This window comes from Scyliorhinus canicula, chromosome 7 (genome assembly GCF_902713615.1).
Source record: "Scyliorhinus canicula chromosome 7, sScyCan1.1, whole genome shotgun sequence".
In the NCBI taxonomy this organism is placed as follows: Eukaryota; Metazoa; Chordata; class Chondrichthyes; order Carcharhiniformes; family Scyliorhinidae; genus Scyliorhinus; species Scyliorhinus canicula.
In genome coordinates this window covers 106,100,376-106,119,580 of record NC_052152.1, presented here as the reverse complement: position 1 = coordinate 106,119,580, position 19,205 = coordinate 106,100,376, and the positions used below count along the sequence as shown (strand labels likewise).

General features: G+C 44.9%; 1 protein-coding gene across 7 annotated transcripts in view; it reads left to right on the top strand.

Moving 5' to 3' along the window:
- Window positions 1-18,913, top strand: part of trim13 (tripartite motif containing 13) — a 32,083-nt gene extending 13,170 nt beyond the window's left edge. For 3 of the 7 annotated variants that reach the window (XM_038802598.1, XM_038802596.1, XM_038802597.1), the window contains 2 exons: window positions 5,626-5,949; window positions 17,125-18,913. In XM_038802598.1, coding sequence (XP_038658526.1) covers window positions 5,877-5,949; window positions 17,125-18,308 — 1,257 coding nt within the window. In that variant the 5' untranslated portion in view covers window positions 5,626-5,876 and the 3' untranslated portion in view covers window positions 18,309-18,913. Of the gene's footprint in view, window positions 1-5,625; window positions 5,950-9,515; window positions 9,607-17,124 lie in introns of all 7 variants that reach the window. The other 4 variants (XM_038802603.1, XM_038802601.1, XM_038802599.1 and 1 more) reach the window with 3 other exon arrangements.
- Window positions 18,914-19,205: the final 292 nt, after the last annotated feature.

Sequence of the window (19,205 nt, the reverse complement as noted above, 5' to 3'; positions counted from 1 at the left end):
CACGGAGATCAACAAATGAGGAGAAGAAGAACCAATTATGCTAGGTTGTTTTTGCTTTGGTTACGAAAAGAATATTGACTGGGATCCAGGAGAACCTTTCGTTCTGTGAGTAGTGCCATGGGATCCTTTTTTTTAAACAGGCACCTGAATTGACAGTCCAGATGTAATGCTCTTTATTCAATTCAAGGAGACTGATTCCAAGTTTAAAGGGAATGAGCTGAGAGGAAAGACTACAGAATAATAATAACAATCGCATATTGTCACAAGTAGGCTTCAATTAAGTTATGTGAAAAGCTCCTAGTCGCCACATTCCTGTTCGGGGAGAACGATACGGGAATTGAACCCGCGCTGCTTGCATTGTTCTGCATTGCAAGCCTGCTGTTTAGCCCACTGTGCTAAACCATAAAACCGAGTCCCTTAAGGGGAAACCTGAAGTGTCAATATTAGAATTATTCCAGAATCTTGTATAAAAGTAAAACTGGAAAATACCAGCTTCATTTGTTGAAAAGAGCCAACACCTTTTTAAAATAAACATAAATAGTGTGGTGTGGTAGCACAGTAGTTAGCACTGTTGCTTCACAGCACCAAGGTCCCAGGTTCAATTCCCGGCTTGGGTGGGAGTCTGCATGTCTGTGGAGTCTGCACGTTCTCCCTGTGTCTGCGTGGGTTTCCTCCGGGTGCTCGGGTTTCCTCCGGGTGCTCGGGTTTCCTCCCACAAGTCCCGAAAGACTTGCTGTTAGGTGAATTGGACATTCTGAATTCTCCCTCTGTGACGGGTGCTGGAGTTTGGTGACTCGGGGCTTTTCACAGTAACTTAATTGCAGTGTTCATGTAAGCCTACTTGGAACAAGAAAGATTATTATTATTTAAATCATTATTGCGTGACTAGGACCATATTGGCTGCTGCATTTCCTGCATTACATTTCTTCAGTTGTAAAATGTCCTAAATTTAAGAAAGTTGCTATATAAATTCAAGTTTTACTTTAAATGTAATATAATAAAACGAGCTGGTTACAATGGCAGAAGAGTGGCAAATGACATTTAACCATGAAAAGTGTTAGGTAGTGCATTTAGGGACGACTAACAAGACGAGGGAATATACAACGAATGGTCAGACCCTAGGAATCATAAAACAGTACAGCACAGAACAGGCCCTTTGGCCCTCGATGTTCTGCTGAGCAATGATCACCCTACTCAAACCCACGTATCCACCCTATACCCGTAACCCAACAACCCCCCCTTAACCTTACTTTTTAGAACACTACGGGCAATTTATCATGGCCAATCCACCTAACCCGCACATCTTTGGACTGTGGGAGGAAACCGGAGCACCCGGAGGAAACCCACGCACACACGGGGAGGACGTGCAGACTCCGCACAGACAGTGACCCAGCCGGGAATCGAACCTGGGACCCTGGAGCTGTGAAGCATTTATGCTAACCACCATGCTACCGTGCTGCCCCTGCAGTTCAGAGGATCAAAGGCACCTTGGTGTGCATGTTCACAGTTGTCTGAAGTCAGCAGGGCAGGTAGATAAGGTGGTTAAGAAGACTTTTGGAATTTTTACATTTATATATAAAAAAAATGTTTTTATTCTCCATTTTCACATTTTCCTTCAAAATTTACACCCCACCCACAGACACGAAACGGTAACAAATACAAAATCAATCCCCTTAACAATAACAACGATCCCATCCTCCTACCACCCCAAACAACGGCCCACCTGTCAATATATGCATCCAATAAAACAAACCCTCCCATGGTGGAAACAAAAAACAAAGGAAAGGAGTCCAGGACCGCCCATGGTCACCATAGAGTCCACTCTTTCCCCCCCACACACCCCCACACACCCACGACGCCATCCAACCTCTGAAAGAGTACTGTACATGATACCCAAGAGTTGTAAACGCCCCCCCCCCACCAACTCCTCCCGTCCACTGCCTCTTGTAAAACTCCTACCCCCAACCTGGGTTCGTTCCCCCAAACTTTCCACCCCGGCTAGACCACTCTGACCCTGTTCTGCCAGGCTCTGATGGCCGCAGCCCCTCCCCCCACCTCACTCCCATTCACTGGCCGGTTTAAAGCAACCAGTGTGGCGGCCCCCGCCCGGGTCCCTTTCCCCCTTGCCTAGCCCTAGGAAAGCCCAGAAATCCCCTTTTAGCACACAAACCCCGCATATCCACCGACACCCCAAAGAGCCCTCACTTCGAGTGAAAGCCCCATCACTTCCCTTGTCCAAATATATACAACATTGGCTCCTTTAGCCCATACACCCGCACGCAGTGAAACAAAAAAAGAAGAAAATACAGTCATGAGGTTACATCGACACATGGCCATTTCTCAATTTCTCAGTTCTACCACAGTCCTGCCTTCGCAAACTCCTCCGCTGCTTCTGCCGTTCCAAAATAAAAGTCCTTGAGATTGTAAGTCACCCTCAGCTTCGCTGGATATACAATGAAATGAAATGAAAATCGCTTATTGTCACTAGTAGGCTTCAATGAAGTTACTGTGAAAAGCCCCTAGTCGCCAGATTCCGAATGCCACACTGCACCTTGCTAATGTACAATGCCCTCTTCACCCGGTTGAAAGCAGCCCGCCTCCTTGCCAGCTCCACCGTAAAGTCCTGGTATACCAACTCCAGCCCACTGCACCACCCGCTTCTGGCTCAGCACAGGACCTTCTCCTTCACACTACCTACAGAAGCAGAGTCACTACCCTTGGCGGCTCACTCGCCTTTGGTACAGGCCTCCACGACTGATGAGCCCGATCCAGTTCATATCGGGAGGGATCCTCCCCCTCCCCCAATAGGTTCACCAGCATCGTGGCAAAATACTCAGTCGGCCTCTGCCCTTCAACTCCTTCGGGCAGCCTCACAATCCTCAAATTCTGTCGCCTGGATCTGTTTTCCAGGTCTTCCATTTTTCCTCGCAGATCCTTGTTAATCTCCATCACCTTCCGCATCTCCTTCCCCATCGAAGTAAAGTTGATCACTGTGCTGCAATAATGTCTCCTCCACTTCCTTCAGCACCTCCCCTTGCTCCCGCACATCCGCCACTGCGCTCGCCACCGGGGAAATCGCCTCCTCCACCAGCACACTCATCTCCTTCCTCATTGTCTCCATGCATTTTGTAAACTGCCTTTCGAATTCCGCAGCCAACACCTTCGTTATTTCTTCAGCCGTAAGCAATGCGTCCTCCCCGATGCTCCAGCCTCCGTTTTCTTTGGTGACCCCGCGGTGACCTTTCCACTCCCCGACGGACCTTCAGCTGTTTTTGTTTTGCTCACCCTTGACATTTTCCTTTACTAAACCTTCACTGTGCCTCCTCTGTGCCTTCTCCCTGCTTTTGCCGCCTCCGTGGACCCTGGGACTGGGCTTAAAGCCCCGAAAATGCCGTTCCTGAACGGGAGCCCGCCATTGCGCGGCTGCCTCCCACCCGCCGTCACCAAGTCCGGGATTTTTACATTTAGTGCCTTGGTTAATAAAGGTAAGAGCAGGGAGGTTATGCTGGAGCTATGTAAAATGCTGGTTAGGCCCCAGCTGGACTACTCTGTGCAGTTCTGGTCACCACACTATAAAAAGGAAGTCATTGCATTGGAGTGCGCGCAGAGGAGATTTCACCAGGATTTTGCCTGGCTTGGATTGTTTCAGCTATCAAGAGAGACTGGATAGGCTGGGGTTGATTTGCCCAGAGCAGAGAAGGCTGAGGCAGGGGAACCTGATTTAGGTGTATAAAATCATGAGTAACATGGTTAAGGTAGACAGGAAGGTACCTTTCCCCTTGGTGGAGGGGTCAATAACCAGGGGACATAGATTTACGGTAATGGGAAGGAGGTTTAGAGGCGATGTGATGAAAAACCTTTTCACCCAGAGGGTGCTTTGAATCTGATACTCATTGCCTAAAAGGGTGGTAGAGGCGGGAACCCTCACAACATTTAAAAAATATTTGGATGAGTACTTGAAATACCATAACATACAAAGCAAGTGCTGGAAAATGGGATTAGAATAGCTAGGTCCTTGATGGTGGTGCGGACGCAAGGCCAAAGGGATCTCTTTCTGTGCTGTAAAACTCTATGACTATGACTCTATCAATATTAAAATGAAATGGCTCATTGGAATAACTACCAGACCATTTCATAGAAGTAAAGTTAAAGGTTTTAAAATGCAGTTGAATGCTTTAATAGGAAGTTGAGTTACTGGAGTCGGAAGTTTCATACTAATTTGTGTATTGTCATTATTTGTTTTCGGACAACTAAATCCACGGATGTAGCATTCTGCTGAAATGGCTGTCTTGATAATTTTGATAAAAGGAACTTTTTTTATAGGAAAAACTGATTAGACATTAGAATTGTTGCCATAATTGGTCTTTGTTCAGTGTTGCATTTAGAAATTAGATGTTTAATATTCTCTCAAACTCTACAGTGAAATAGTATGTTGATGGGAAATAATGTGAACCAAATCTCCGTGTTTCTTCTTTAAAAGGCTAAATAGATATTTTGGATGTGCAGTGAATGTTATCACAGCTGTAAAGAGATGAAGTGCTAAACTCAAAATTGTTAGTGTCCAGTGCCATAGTTATTTTGGTTCATGAGGCCTAGGAGTTTTAGGCATACGGGCAAATCATTAGGCCCAACATTCTTGCAGGTCAATTTTATATTTTGCGCCCCAAAATCCTCCTTTCTCAAGAAACGTGTGCCTCATGTTGCCTGCTTCAATGACCTTCCTAGATATCTCATTCCAAATTCTTGGTTCTTCTTTAGGTGAAGTAGTTGCACCCACCTTCTCTTTTTTTTTCTTCCCTTGGAATCATAGAATCAGGCAGCACAGAAGGAATCCGTTTCTGTTTAGCCCATCACTTTGGGAAAAAAAAAACTTGCCTAATTAGTTCCACTCCCTTGGTCATTCCTGTAGTCTTGCAGAGGTTTACTTCGTTCTCTTTGAATTTGCATCCAATATTCTTAATTCTGCCAAAACCTTTCATTTTTATTAAATCTTGCCATAACCTTCTCTGCTGTGTGGAGTACAATGTCTGCTTCTCTATTTTGTGCACATAACTGAGTCTGTTACAAAGTTTCTGTTAAAGTTTGATCCCTGATGATTGATACAAATATTTTTCCAGATCAGTTTTCAGCAAATTCCCTCATGATCTTGACTTGTTGATTACATCCCAATGACTGCTCTGTTCAACTTGCTTGAACTTTTTCTGCTTGCCTCCTGTACATGAGTAACCTTCTAAACATGTCATTTAGATAACCAGATCTGCACACTACTGCAGATGGAGTTTGAATAATACTACTTGTAGCATCTGTACTCTATTTCACTGCTAATACCTCATTTTCAGTTTTTTTAAAATTGTAGCTGAGCACTGTCCTTATCCAGTATAAACATTGATCTCTTGCCTGTTCCATTTAACAGTCATTCACAGAACAGGATTAAGCCTTGTTTTTGAAGGTTCCTTTATAGTCATGTATATGTTTTTGACACAATTTATGCGTAAGAACATTTCTTGTAATATATGTTGTAATCTGTTAGAACATAATTCCTTACTTTGGTTGGGATGAATGGTTTATTGTGTTGAGATTTTCAGATTTAAGACAACATGATCACTGTTCTTTCTTCATACATAGTGTCTTCCAACCGACCAAAAAGGCTCCAGCTGGCAATCAGAACTGTATTGAGCCTTGGAGTGGAGTTTGCTTGTGTCATGAAAATACTACTCGAGAGTACAGGGAACTAGGTTCTCTGCTGTTGTGCATTCGCCAAAGCCAAATCAAATATGTTTATAAAGGTGAAGGAGGAACATCCAACTCTGGCTTCATGTCTGTATGCACAAGCTACATGTGACTGCTGCTAACGCGCAGACATGTAGGAAGATCTGATGCATCAACATCAACTTGTGGAATCTACCAGCACCTGCAGAACACATTCCGTTGCCAAGGATGCTGGTCCAGGTATATTATGTGAGACTCGCGTGATGAATGCCTGGTTTCCTGGACTGTTGTCTCCTGCAGTTAATGTGGCAAAGCATGATTTTGGTGAAACTAAAAATAAATGGTTCAAAAAAATTTACTTGGCATCCATTTTGATTTTTGTTGAGTTATCTTCGATTTAAATTTAGAAATATGTATACATGTTTGATTTTTCCCTTCAGATAAAAATATATTATTTTGCAAAAATGAATTCCTTACATTTGAAAACATGCAGATGTTAGCGGGTTTTTTAATTCAGTAAAAAATTAATACTTGGAAATTGTTTTTCAAATGTTCTTCAAACCATGGTGGTTAGAATGACCTTTTGGCAGCTAATGTGTATTTAAGTACGTTAAATCAAATCATTTAAGAAACATTTAACTGAGGAGCAGCCTGCAGCCCTCTTCTGTAGTGTTGAGCTGCATTCAAAATGTCCTTGCACGAAGAGTTTTAAAAATAGAGCAAAAGTAATTTGCTAAGCACATTCACTACAACAAAATGCATTTGTAGAGCACTTTTTAATGTAGCAAATCATCACTATACTTCAAATAGAAGGCATTCTTATCTGCCATTCGAGATGCTTGTGTCTGAAGAAAATACATGCATTTGGAATTCCACAGCTACTGTTATTTTCAGGTTCTTGTTGAGCAATGGGACATGACCATTTGTTAACTGCATTATATTCCATTATTGACAATATACACCATTCTGCAGGCATCTTTGATATGAAGGATGAATAATGGGGCAGCTTGATATTATACGTGTTTTCACTTTAAGAAAGGTGACCCTGAACACAGAATGGGAGGACTGTCACCCCAAAAAATCATGAGGAATAAGAACTACTGTACAATCCAGATTGCCTGCAAAATAAAATGTTGCAACCATATGTCTATAAACAGACCGCCTTGGTTCAGTGGTAGTGCCTCTCAGCAAAAAGGTTGAAGTTTTAAGACTCATTCCAGAGTTAGCACATAACCCAGGCTGCCACTTTAAAAAGAAAATTCCAATTAAGGGGCAATTTTAGCATGGTCAATCCAGCTACCCTGCACATCTTTGGGTTGTGGGGGTTAGACCCAGACATGGGGAGAATGTGCAAACGCTAGGTAGATAGTGACCCTGGGCCTGGACTGTACCCGTCCTTGCTGTCATGAGGCACTGTGCTGCCCCTCGGGCTGCCACTTCACTTAGTACACTGAACTACTGTAATGTCAGAGGTAACATCTTTTGGATGAGAACCCCCTCAGTTGGGTGTAGGGTTCCTTGTGCATGATTCGAGAATTTTTGGATGTTCTCCCCGGATGTTCTGGCAAGGTTTGTTTTTATTCAGTCTTGTAGGCTTTGCCAGCATCTGTTGTCCTGCCTATTGTAGACTGAACATAACTGGACAATTTGTCATATTGCTAGGTAGATGCCAGACTTTGAACGGCTTGGCTAGGGGCAGAGCTATAACTTGGCGCACAAGTATTCAGTACTCTTGCCAGAATGTTGTCAGGGTCCATGGCCCATGACATCACATGGAGTTAATTGAATTTGCTGAACCCTGGTATTTGTGATGCTGGGGACCTCTGGAGAAGCCTGAGATGGATCATCCACTCAGCACTCCTGGCAGAAGATGCTTGCAAATGTTTCAACCTTGTTTGTTGCATTGACATTCTTGGCTCCTCCATCATTGAGGATAGGAATATTTGTGGATCCTCCTTCAGTTAGTTGTTTAATTGTTCACCGCCATTCATGACTGGATGTGGCAGGTTTACAGAGCTTTGTCCATTCTGATCTGTTAGTTCTGTCACTTAGCTTTGTCTGTCTCTTAATACTTCTGCTTAATAAAAGCTTCTGCTTTTTGCCATGCAAGTAGTCCTGTTCTGTGGCATCACCAGGTTGACACCTTATTTTTTAGGTGTGTCTGGTGCTGCTCCTGGCATGCCCTCCTGAACTCTATTGAACTAGAATTGTTTGCGCGACTTGATAATGGTAGAGTGGGGCTATTTGGGCCTGAGATTACATGCAGGTGGTGGTTACCCAATAATTCTGCTGCTGCTGATGACCCCCACAAACTGAATTGATTTTTAACAAACCTATTTCTATACCTTAACAAGAAAAGCTCCAAAATAGATGCCATGTAACCTTGTGCTTATTGTATAATATGTTTCTTAAAATGCAGTCTTGGCATTTTGATGGGAATTAATGCCCTTTTACGACCCCCAGAAGTAAGAGTAGGCCATTCAGTCCTTTGACCCAATTCAATTAGAGAGTTCCAGGATTTTGACTAGTGTATAGTGGCAGCTGCAGCAATTCACCAAAGCCCCTTCAGCAATACCATTCCAAACTCCTGACTTCTTCACCAAAATGACAAAAAAACAGATGTAAGGGAACACCACTACCTGCAATTCCCCTGCAATGACACACCATCCCAACTTGGACCTATATCTGCATTCCTTTACTGTCACTGGGCCACAAAAATGGAATTTCAAGCCAAAGAGCAATGGTGTACCTACACTTCATAGATTACAGCTGTACAAACAGGTGTCTCACCACCACCTTTAGCTGCGATTGGACGAGTAGCAAATAATGGCCTTACCAGGGCGGCTCGGTGGCTCAGTGGTTAGCACTGCTACCTCACTACGCTGAGGATCTGTTTGATTCCAGGTTACTGTCTGTGTGGAGTTTGCACATTCTCCCCATGTCTGTGTGGGTCTCACCCCTACGACCCCCCCCCCCCCCCCCCCCCCCCCAAAATGTGCAGGGTAGATGAATTAGCCATGCTAAATTGCCCCTTAATTGGAAAGAAAAAGAATTGGGTACTCTAAATTTATTTTGAAAGAATAATGGCCGTACCACTCTCCTCGGGAACAAATAAAACATTTGTACCCTCATTAGTTCCATATCCCTTGATAACCTGACCCAACAAAATCTCTGTCTTCCAGATTTCCACTGCGCTCTGTATGAAGGGCTGCCTGATTTTACTATTGAATTTCCTGGCTCCAATTTTTAATATTATGCTCCCTTATTTTGGATTTCCATAATTGTTTAACTCTAGATGGGATTCTCCAGCCGCATCCGCCCGGCGACCAGAGAATCCTATCCGAGGTCAATGGACTTCTTGACTGCATCTCGCCATGGTGAGAATCCAGCCCTATCTCTGTATATCCGTTTTAACATCTTAAAACACCTCTATTAGGTCATCTCTCAATTTTCTAGATTCAAGGGAATACAAGGTTATTTAATCAGTGCGCCATGATTTAACCCCTTTGTGCCTCTGTTTCATACTGGTGAATCTGTGCTGTACACCGCCTACCCAGAACTGAATGCAGTACTTTAGATGAGGTCTGAACAAAGGTCTCTAACTTGCCTGCAATTTCACTTCATTTTGTTCTTCCACTAAATCTTAATGTACCTGGTTATTGTTTACAGATTGGCAGAAAATATGCAAGATTTTTAAAAATATGCTATCATACGAGTAATTAGAAACACAAAGGAACTGTATCATGTTACTGTGTTTGACATCTGACCACTATGTAGTTTAACAAACTTCAAATCTCTTCTTCAAGAGTACAACCCTGGGTTAGAGCTGCATTCCAACTTGTTTTTGTGCCGACCTGACCAGTCAGCTTTCACGTGCTCAGAATATCTGGAAGAGGGGCAAGTGGACCATTACTAAAGTGCAGTTTAATGCTGCATCTTATTGTTTGCGTTTGAATTATGCATCAGTATGTTTGATCTTATTTATGGGGCAGACATTGATTTCATAGATTCATAGAATTTACAGTGCAGAAGGAGGCCATTCAGCCCATCGAGTCTGCACCAGCTCTTGGAAAGAGCACTCTACCCCATAACCCAGTAACCCCATCCAACACTAAGGGCAATTTTGGACACTAAGGGCAATTTAGCATGGCTAATCCACCTAACCTGCACATCTTTGGACTGTGGGAGGAAACCCACGCACACACTGGGAGAACGTGCAGACTCGGCACAGACAGTGACCCAAGCCGGAAATCAAACCTGGAGTCCAATCTCCTAACCTGCACCTCATCTTTGCCGAATTGTATGCTTTTTCCTTCCCAATTGATACCATCTTTAACTTCTTTAACTAGTCACAGATGGTGGTCATGATCACCACAAAGAACAAAGAAAAGTACAGCAGAGGAACAGGCCCTTCGGCCCTCCAAGCCCGTGCCGACCATGCTGCCTGTCTAAACTAAAATCGTCTACACTTCCTGGGTCCGTATCCCTCTATTCCTAACCTACTCATGTATTTGTCAAGATGCCCCTTAAAGTCACCATTGTCCCTGCTTCCACCACCACCTCCGGCAGCGAGTTCCAGGCACCCGCTACTGTGTTTTTAAAACATTTTTTAAAAAACTTGCCTTGTACAGTTCCTCTCAACCTTGCCCCTCGCACCTTAGAGCTATGCCCCCTAATAATTGACCCCTCTACTCTTTTGGGGGGGGGGGGGGGGGGGGGGGGGGGGGAAGCCTCTGACTATCCACTCTGTCTATGCCCCTCATAATTTTGTAGACCTCTATCAGGTCGACCCTCGACCTCCGTCATTCCACAAGCTTATTCAACCGCTCCTCATAGCTAATGCTCTCCATACCAGGCAACATCCTGGTAAATCTCTTCTGCACCCTCTCTAAAGCCTCCACGACCTTCTGGTAGTGTGGTGACTCTACATAATCTTTAATCTGACTGCACTTTATCACCCTCTATCTGCCAACAACCCTGAATCGGGCCTCCATCCCAGCCTCTGCTCCCGTCCCGATCTGAGCCGAATCTCCAGCTAGTGGGCTGGCTTGATCCAAATTACTATCTCTGCGTACTCTGCCCCCTCCACCCCAACCAAAACCCCCGGCTCACCACAAAAAATGTTGATTCTTGAATACACCCTATAAAAAGGTGAGAAAAAGGAGTACTCCATTCCCCTTGGGTTCTTAAAGCACCACGGATCCACCATCTTTTCCATGAACCCTCCCAACTCTGTTGCCATTCGTATCCCTACCCATTGACCTGGGAATTGACCTATCTACTCTTGGCTCTAGGGCACAGTTAAAATCTCCTCCCATGATCAGCTGGGGCTTGGGCAAATCCAGGATCACTGCCTGCAACACCCTCATAAAACATACATCATCCCAATTCAGTGCATATGCATTCACCAATACCACTGGCGACTCCTCCAATACCCTACTCGCCATCACATATCTCCCACCCGGATCCCGCACTTCCTTCACGCTCGCGAACCCCTTTTTCTTGCTCATCAGGATGGCCATCCTCTGCAACTTTGAGTTGAATCCTGAGTGGAATACCTGACCCACTCGCCCATTTCTCAGCCTAACCTGGTCCTTCATGTGGAGGTGTGTCTCTTGCAGAAAGACCACCTCCGCCTTTAAACTCCTGAGATGCGCAAAGACCTGAGATAATTTCACCGGTCCATTGAGCCCTCACACGTTCCATGTTATAAGCCCAACCTAGGGCTTACGCTTCCATTCCCCTATACTGTCTGCTATCCTCCCCTTTCAGCCCTACCCCCTTTGATTTCACCCTGTACCTGGCCCATCCATCTTCTCCAACCCTACCACGTCGCGTCCCACTCCTTTCCCGCCATCCTCTTCTCTGTCATCTCTCGTGGCGTTCTCTGCCACCTCACTTGTGTTCACCAGCATTACAAGCCTGCCTGGCAACACCTGCCCAAAGGCTCCTCCCCCACCCTCCTCTTTGGTCTATGAAGTAGGCTCCCCGTGGACCTCTCCCTCCTCCACTCAAACAAAGACACATCTCAAACTACAGGTTCCCCCCCCCCCCCCCCCCCAAAACAAACAAACAAGAAAGTTCCAGCCATAAGCAGGAGGAGGAGGGAGGGGGGGGGGGGGGGGGGGGGGGGGGGGGTGTGCCCTCCTGACAAATGTTTCATCCCGCTACCCATTGTCGACTCAACAAAAAGCCCCTCATCCCACCAACCCCTACTCTATCTGCATCTTCCTTTGTTCTAGAGTGCCGGCACCTCCGCCTCCGACCTTCAGCTACACTTTTCTGCCGATGTTACATCCGTTTTTGGTTAAAAGAGCTCTTTTCTACACCTTCAAGCAGGAGCTGCTGTGTGTGTGACCACTCACCACCATGGCCACCATCAGAAGTTCTAATCTATGCTATCATGAAGACTACTTTTTTCCACCTCTCAAACATCACTGATCCTGCCCTTCTCTGCTATCTTCTGCTGAAATCTTCCTCCATAACTTGGTTATTCCAACGCACTCCTGGCTGGTCTCCCACATCCTACTCTCCAAACGTTTGAGCTCATCCAAAACTTAGCATCGGCTCTAACTCTCGAGTCTCACCCATGTCCAACACTTTCACTAATTTCTGTTTGTTGGACTGCAATATCTATTAAGATTACCACCTGGCTGAGTTCTGGTGGTGACTTGTAGGTGGAGGTTGCATATCAGGTGTCTCCTGTGAGAGAATTTGATTTTTGGACTTTTAGGCCTGGTCTCGGGTGTAGTTTCTGGAAGAGCTGGTGTGGAAAGTCGTAAGGAGCTGGGCAGGATGGTAGCACAAGTGGTTAGCACTGGCTTCACAGCGCCAAGGTCCCAGGTTTGACTCCCCGCTGGGTCACTCTACGGAGTCTGCATGTTTTCATGTCTGTGTGGGTTTCCGCTGGGTGCTCTGGTTTCCTCCCACAGTCCAAAGACGTGCAGGTTAGGTGGATTGGCCATGATATATTGCCCTTGGTGACCAAAAAGGTTAGGAGGGGTTATTGGGTTACAGGGATAGGGTGGAAGTGAGGGCTCAAGTGGGTCAGTGCAGACTCAATGGGCCGAATGGCCGCCTTCTGCATGAATGTTGAAGTCTCAGAAGAAAGGTGTTGCAAAGAAGGGGACGACTAAAGTCTGCTGGCAAGTGTTGCTGTGAGTCCAGTAGGAGGACTCTGGGCGGGGACTGGGTCATCGGGTGGGGCCACTCCCATTACGGTTGAAACCTCTGACTGAGGTGGTGTCGGTGGAATTTGAAAGGCTATTTGAAAAACATTTGGAGGCACTTTGGAGGGAGGTAAAGTCTTCGCTTATAGAGTGGATGGAGGAGGCGATAACCCCGATAAGGTGGCATTGACAAAGACGTTGGTTGAGGTGTGTGAGCAAGGAGAGAAGATTAAGGGGTGGAGGAGACATTGTTGCAACACAGTGACAGTTCACCTCGATGGTTGAGGAGTGTGGCAGAGGTCAATAACTGGCTCAGAATCGGGGTGGAAAACAGGTCGAGGAGGCAAAATCTGAGGATTGTGGGTCTGCCTGAGGGGGTGGAGGGCCAGAGGCTGACTTAGTACTTTGCAAAGATGTTAGTCAAGTTGATGGGAGTGGAAAGCGCCCTCCCTCTGAGTTGGACAGGGTGCATCGATTGCTCAGGCTGAAGCCTAAAGTGAGTGAGCCACCAACGGCGGTCATAGTCGGCTTCCACAGCTGCCATGTGAAAAAGGTTTGGCTAAAGCAGAGATGAGATGTGAAATGGGAAGGCGTTGGCATGCGCACATAACTGATCTGTTGGCATGAAAGTGGGTGGTCTTTGGACGGGTGAAGGTGGCACTATACGGCAGTGGAGTGAGGTTTGGAGTGGTCTACCCAGCAAAGCTGTGAGTGGCTTACAATTTGAAGGACTTTTATTTTGAGACAGTGAAGGCGGAGATGAGAGTTGGGATTTGGATTTGGTGGGGATTGGGAATGGTTTTCTTTGAATTGGGGTTTTGTTTCTGTCTCTTAATGGGAAGGGGTTTATTTGCATGTGTTCTTATGAGTGTGGTTCTTTTCTTGGTTTTTGGGAGGTGGGGTTTTGGGCATGAGGGGCTGGGTTATGGAGGATGGGGGGGCGGGGCTCTGGCAGGTGTCACCGTGCCAGCAAACAAAGCTTGGTTAGTGAACGGGAGTGTGGTGGGGGGAGGGGCCACTGTCGTTAGTTTGGATCAGAAATTGGCTAGCTGGAAGAAGACAAAGGGTGGTGGGTGATGGGAAATGTTCTGACTGGTGTCCAGTTACTAGTGGTGTACCACAAGGATCTGTTTTGGGGCCACTGCTGTTTGTCATTTTTATAAATGACCTGGAGGAGGGCGTAGAAGGATGGGTGAGTAAATTTGCAGATGACACTAAAGTCGGTGGAGTTGTGGACAGTGCAGAAGGATGTTACAAGTTACAGAGGGACATAGATAAGCTGCAGGGCTGGTGGCAAATGGAGTTTAATGCATAAAAGTGTGAGGTGATTCATTTTGGAAGGAATAACAGGAATACAGAGTACTGGGCTAATGGTAAGATTCTTGGTAGTGTGGATGAGCAGAGTGATCTCGGTGTCCATGTCCATAGATCCCTGAAAGTTGCCACTCAGGTTGTTACCCTGTTAGCTTTTATTGGTAGAGGAATTGAGTTTCGGAGCCATTAGGTCATGTTATAGTTGTACAAAACTCTTGTGCGGCCGCATTTGGAGTATTGCGTGCAGTTCTGGTCGCCGCATTATAGGAAGGATGTGGAAGCATTGGAAAGGGTACAGAGGAGATTTACCAGGATGTTGCCTGGCATGGATGGAAGATCTTGTGAGGAAAGGCTGAGGGACTTGAGGCTGTTTTCGTTAGAGAGAAGAAGGTTTAGAGGTGACTTAAAGTGAAATTTTGCTAAGTTGGGGTTTTTTTTTTGGGGGGGGGGGGGGGACTGGTTCCCCACGGTGCAGAGCAAAATATCCCAAATTTATGTTATTCGTGCAGACACTCTCCCTCAGCTCCCTGCACAGCAGCCTTACACAATCTACAAATCGTGCCCCAATCACAAACCGCTCCAGAACCGCCATCAAATTCCCTCACTCTACTTGGTCAAACACCTTCTTGGTGTCCAATGCCTCCATCGCCTCTGCCTTCCTCCCCTCTGCCGGTGCCAGAACCACATTCAATACCTGTAATGTTCGAAAAGAGCTGTCTCCCCATCACAAACCCCGCCTGATCTTCGCTTATCACCTTTTGTGATGCACTTCTCCAACCTACCCCGCCAAAGACCTTCTCCAACACCTTTGCGTCCACATTCAAAAGTGATGTGGGCCTATACGACCCACGTTCTGACGGATCTTTATCCTTCTTGACCAACAGGGTGATCGATGCCCGCCACAAAGTCTGTGGCAACTCCCCCTTCCCTATCACCTCAATGTCCCCACCATCAGCGGCAGCAACTTATCTTCAAATTTCTTGTAATAGTCCACCGCAAACCCATCTGGCCCTGCTACCTTCCCTGACTACATCCTCCCAATCACATCTTTTATCTCTGCTCTGTTATCGCTCCCTCCAATATGGCCCTGTCCCCCTCCCAACCTCTGGTATTCCAAACCATCCAGGAATTCCTGCATCTCCCGATTCTTCCCAGGTGGCTCCGACCTATACAATCTCTTGTAAAACTCCCCAAACACCCTATTAATCTGATCTGGAGCCAACACCAACTTCTCTGCTCTATCCCACACCTGAGCCATTTCTTTCGCCGCTGCCTCCCTCCGAAGTTAACCTGCCAGACTGAGTCCCGCCTTCTCTCCATACTGGTAGACCGCTCCCCTCGCTATCCTCAATTCCTTCCTTGTGGACAGCCGATCAAAACTCGCCTGCACGTCCTTTCTCTTTTCGTACAGTGTTGGATCCACATCCTCTGCATATCTACTGTCCACTTCCAACATCTCATCTATTAACTTTTGCCATTCCACTGTCTCCTCCTTATCCCCCTTTGCCTTAAATTATATCACCTTACCCCCCCCCCTCCCCCCATCGCCTTCAAAGCTTCCCGTACCACCACCTGCGAGAACTCACCCATCCGATTAAACCGCACATATTCCTCAATCACTGCCAATCTTATCACAAAACCCTTGGTCCCCCAACAGCCCCACATCCAATCTCCACCCCCGCTTCTGCACTATTCCCTTCTCCAACACCATATTAGCCCAGTATGGCGCATGGTCTGATATCGCAATTGCCGAATATTCCGACCCCTTGACCCCAGCCAACAGCGACTTCCCCATCACAAAAAAAATCTATCCGCGAATAGGCCTTATGAACTGAAGAGAAGAAAGAATATTCCTGCTCCCCCGGGTGCATGAACCTCCAAGGGCCCACTCCTCCCATTTCCACCATTAACCCAGCCAACGCCTTCGCTCCCCCTGACTGGGTAAGCGATCGCGGTTGTGACCTGTCCAATTTTAGCTCCTGCACCATATTCTAGTGTCCACCCACTATCATTTCATGTGAATCCAAGTCGTGGATGGCCCCACACTCCTTTACAAACCCTGCATCATCCCAGTTTGGACCATACACGCTTAACGACACCAACCTCCCTTCCAATGCCCCTGTCGCTATTACATATCTACCTCCATGATCTGCCACAATGTTCTCCATTTGGAATCTCCTTCTTTTATTCACTAGAACCGCATCACCCTGTCCCCTACTATCGAAGCCTGAGTAAAACACCTGGCTAACCCAGCCCTTTCTAAGCCTCCCCTGATCCTTCACCTTCGAGTGAGTCTCCTGCTGCATAGCCACATCTGCTCCCACACTTGCTAGTCGTCTTCCAGAATCTGATTTCTCTCCCCAGGTTAGTGATGTGATTTTAATTATTCTCCCACCAGAAGCAACTCCTTTTTTTTAACCTCCATGGGGTAAATTCTGCCTCTGTCTATTTTAGCAAATTTATTTAAACCTTTCCGAATTTAAAAATCCTCTGTTAGGTCACCCCTCAGCCTTCCTGCTCATCCTTACCATGTGGATTGCAGTTCTGGAATTGCCTCCTTTCCATCTTCTCCAATGCCTCCTATATCCTTTTTTGTAATATATACATTATTGATGAGTAACGGTCTATTCTTATTCCCAACTGTGGCGTATTCCATTCTAACTAAATTTAGGCCAGTCTTTTTCTGTTGCTACTTCTCTATAATGTGCTTTAAAAATATGCCATTGTTTGACCTGTCCATTAATTTTTCTCTCTGCTTGTCCATTGTTTCTATTCATTACATAACAGCCTGACTAAAAACAGGCACTTAGCATTGAGTATATATCAACAATTGATTATTTAAAAAATTCCATAATGTGGGTTCAATACCAACCAGCTAATAGCTTGATAGATTAAAGATATTTATGATGTCTTTTCTACTTTTCTTAAATAGAAATGGAATTGTTTGAAGAAGAATTGACCTGTCCCATCTGTTGCTGTTTATTTGAAGACCCACGAGTTCTCCCTTGTTCACACAATTTCTGCAAACAATGTCTCGAAGGCATCTTGGAAGGAAGTGGGAGAAGTATGCAATACAAAGTTCCTTTCAAATGTCCAACTTGTCGCAAAGAAACCTCTGTCATGGGAATTAGCAATTTACAAGTGAATTATTCGCTAAGGGGAATAATAGAGAAGTACAACAGGATTCGAATCATACCTAAAATTCCGATCTGCAGGAAGCATAGTGGGCAACCACTGAACATCTTTTGCTCAACGGATCTTCAATTAATCTGTGGGTTTTGTGCTACTATGGGAGATCATGAGGGACATTCCTTCTGTGCCATCAATGATGCCTATAGAGAGGAGAGAGAGGCTTTTGATGGACTTTTCCAAGGACTAGAAACCTGGTGTTCTGCTGATGTGCAGTCATGTCTGGAGAAATTCGAAAGTGACAAGAAAAAATCCCTGCAGCTAATAAGCAAGGATGCAAAAAAGGTGATGGAATATTTTACCAAGTTGCAGCACACACTGGAGCAGAAAAAGAATGAGATTCTTTCAGATTTTGAAACCATGAAGCTGGTGGTGATGCAGGCCTATGATCCAGAGATAAATAAATTGAAGATGATCCTAGAAGAACAGAAAAGGGCTTTTACTATGGCAGAGACATTTAAGGATGTTACTGACCCAGTCTTATTTCTACAGCAGATGCAAGAGTTTCGTGATAAAATTAAAGTCGTTAAGGAAACCCCATTGCCTTCCTGCACAGATGTTGAGGTGCATCCTGTAATGAAAAATTTTAACACGAGCCGTTGGGATAGGGTGAGGCTGAAGGATGTTGATAAAGTTACTTTGCCTACAGAGAATTATACCTTCAGATTCAAGGACCCTGCTAAGAAGACTGGCAGAATGTTTACAGTTTCAATTATCTGTCTCCTGCTTTTAATCATGGCATTTTGTCATTGTGAGGTAATACTGGAGAGCATTGAGGCTTTGAAAAGTCAAATGACCACACTCACTGGCTTAGTCCACTATAGTGAAATTGTGGATATACTTTCACTTGGGTGTCAAGGGTGTAAAAGTATTATTCATGAGCTGTGGCAGAATGTAGCAGAATTTGTGCAAATTCTGAAATTGTAACTGCAACATCCATTGTGGAGTTGCATCTCTGAGAATAGGACCAAGATATCTGGGACCTATCTTTCTCCCTACTGAATATGCAAGAAATTGTGAAGGAATCATGATTTTTAAAAAAATATTTCGTATTTTAGTGAATTGGGGATTTTATTTTTAGGTTCAAGTTTCAAATTTATGGCAGTTGATTCATGCCATCAGATGGATACACTTTGGCTGTTTAATATATCTGCTGACATTGGGGACTGTTGTAACTGAATAATAGTCTCCCTTAGATTTATTTTATCTTGTAACATGGTGATATGCGAAGGATCTAATTAAATTAAATGTCTGAGTAATTGGTAGTCTTCCTACTTGCAACTTGCATTGTATAATCCAGGCACACATGCACACGCAGTTTTGCACATCTGCTTTCTGCTTCTGCAAAACCTGCAGCTTTTTCATGAAGACTACTTGTTTTACCAAAATGAATATACTTTCATTTTTGTGCATTTTTATGGATGAATACAGTGTGTGCACATCATTGCAGATGTACTTGTATCATTAAGTTATACATAGCCTACAACTGATTCTGGATGCTTATACTTAATAAACCTTTTAATCATTTACAACTGCCTATTTTCAAATTAATTCAGAAATATGTGTTCTAACACTACATGTTGCAAATAAGATTGACACTATTGTCCTGTTCAGATGCAGCTTGCGTTCTATAAAATAAATAGTGACTCATGCATAGCGCAATTCATAGATGTTATGCTTTGTAATTTCTTCTGGTAGATGAAATACATTTCATGGGTTCTGTTAAAATACACCTCAAACCTTTTCTCCAAGTTTTAAACATTTCTATCACAATGGCTAATGAGCAGCAATCAACAATGATGCACTGCATTGACAAATATTGAT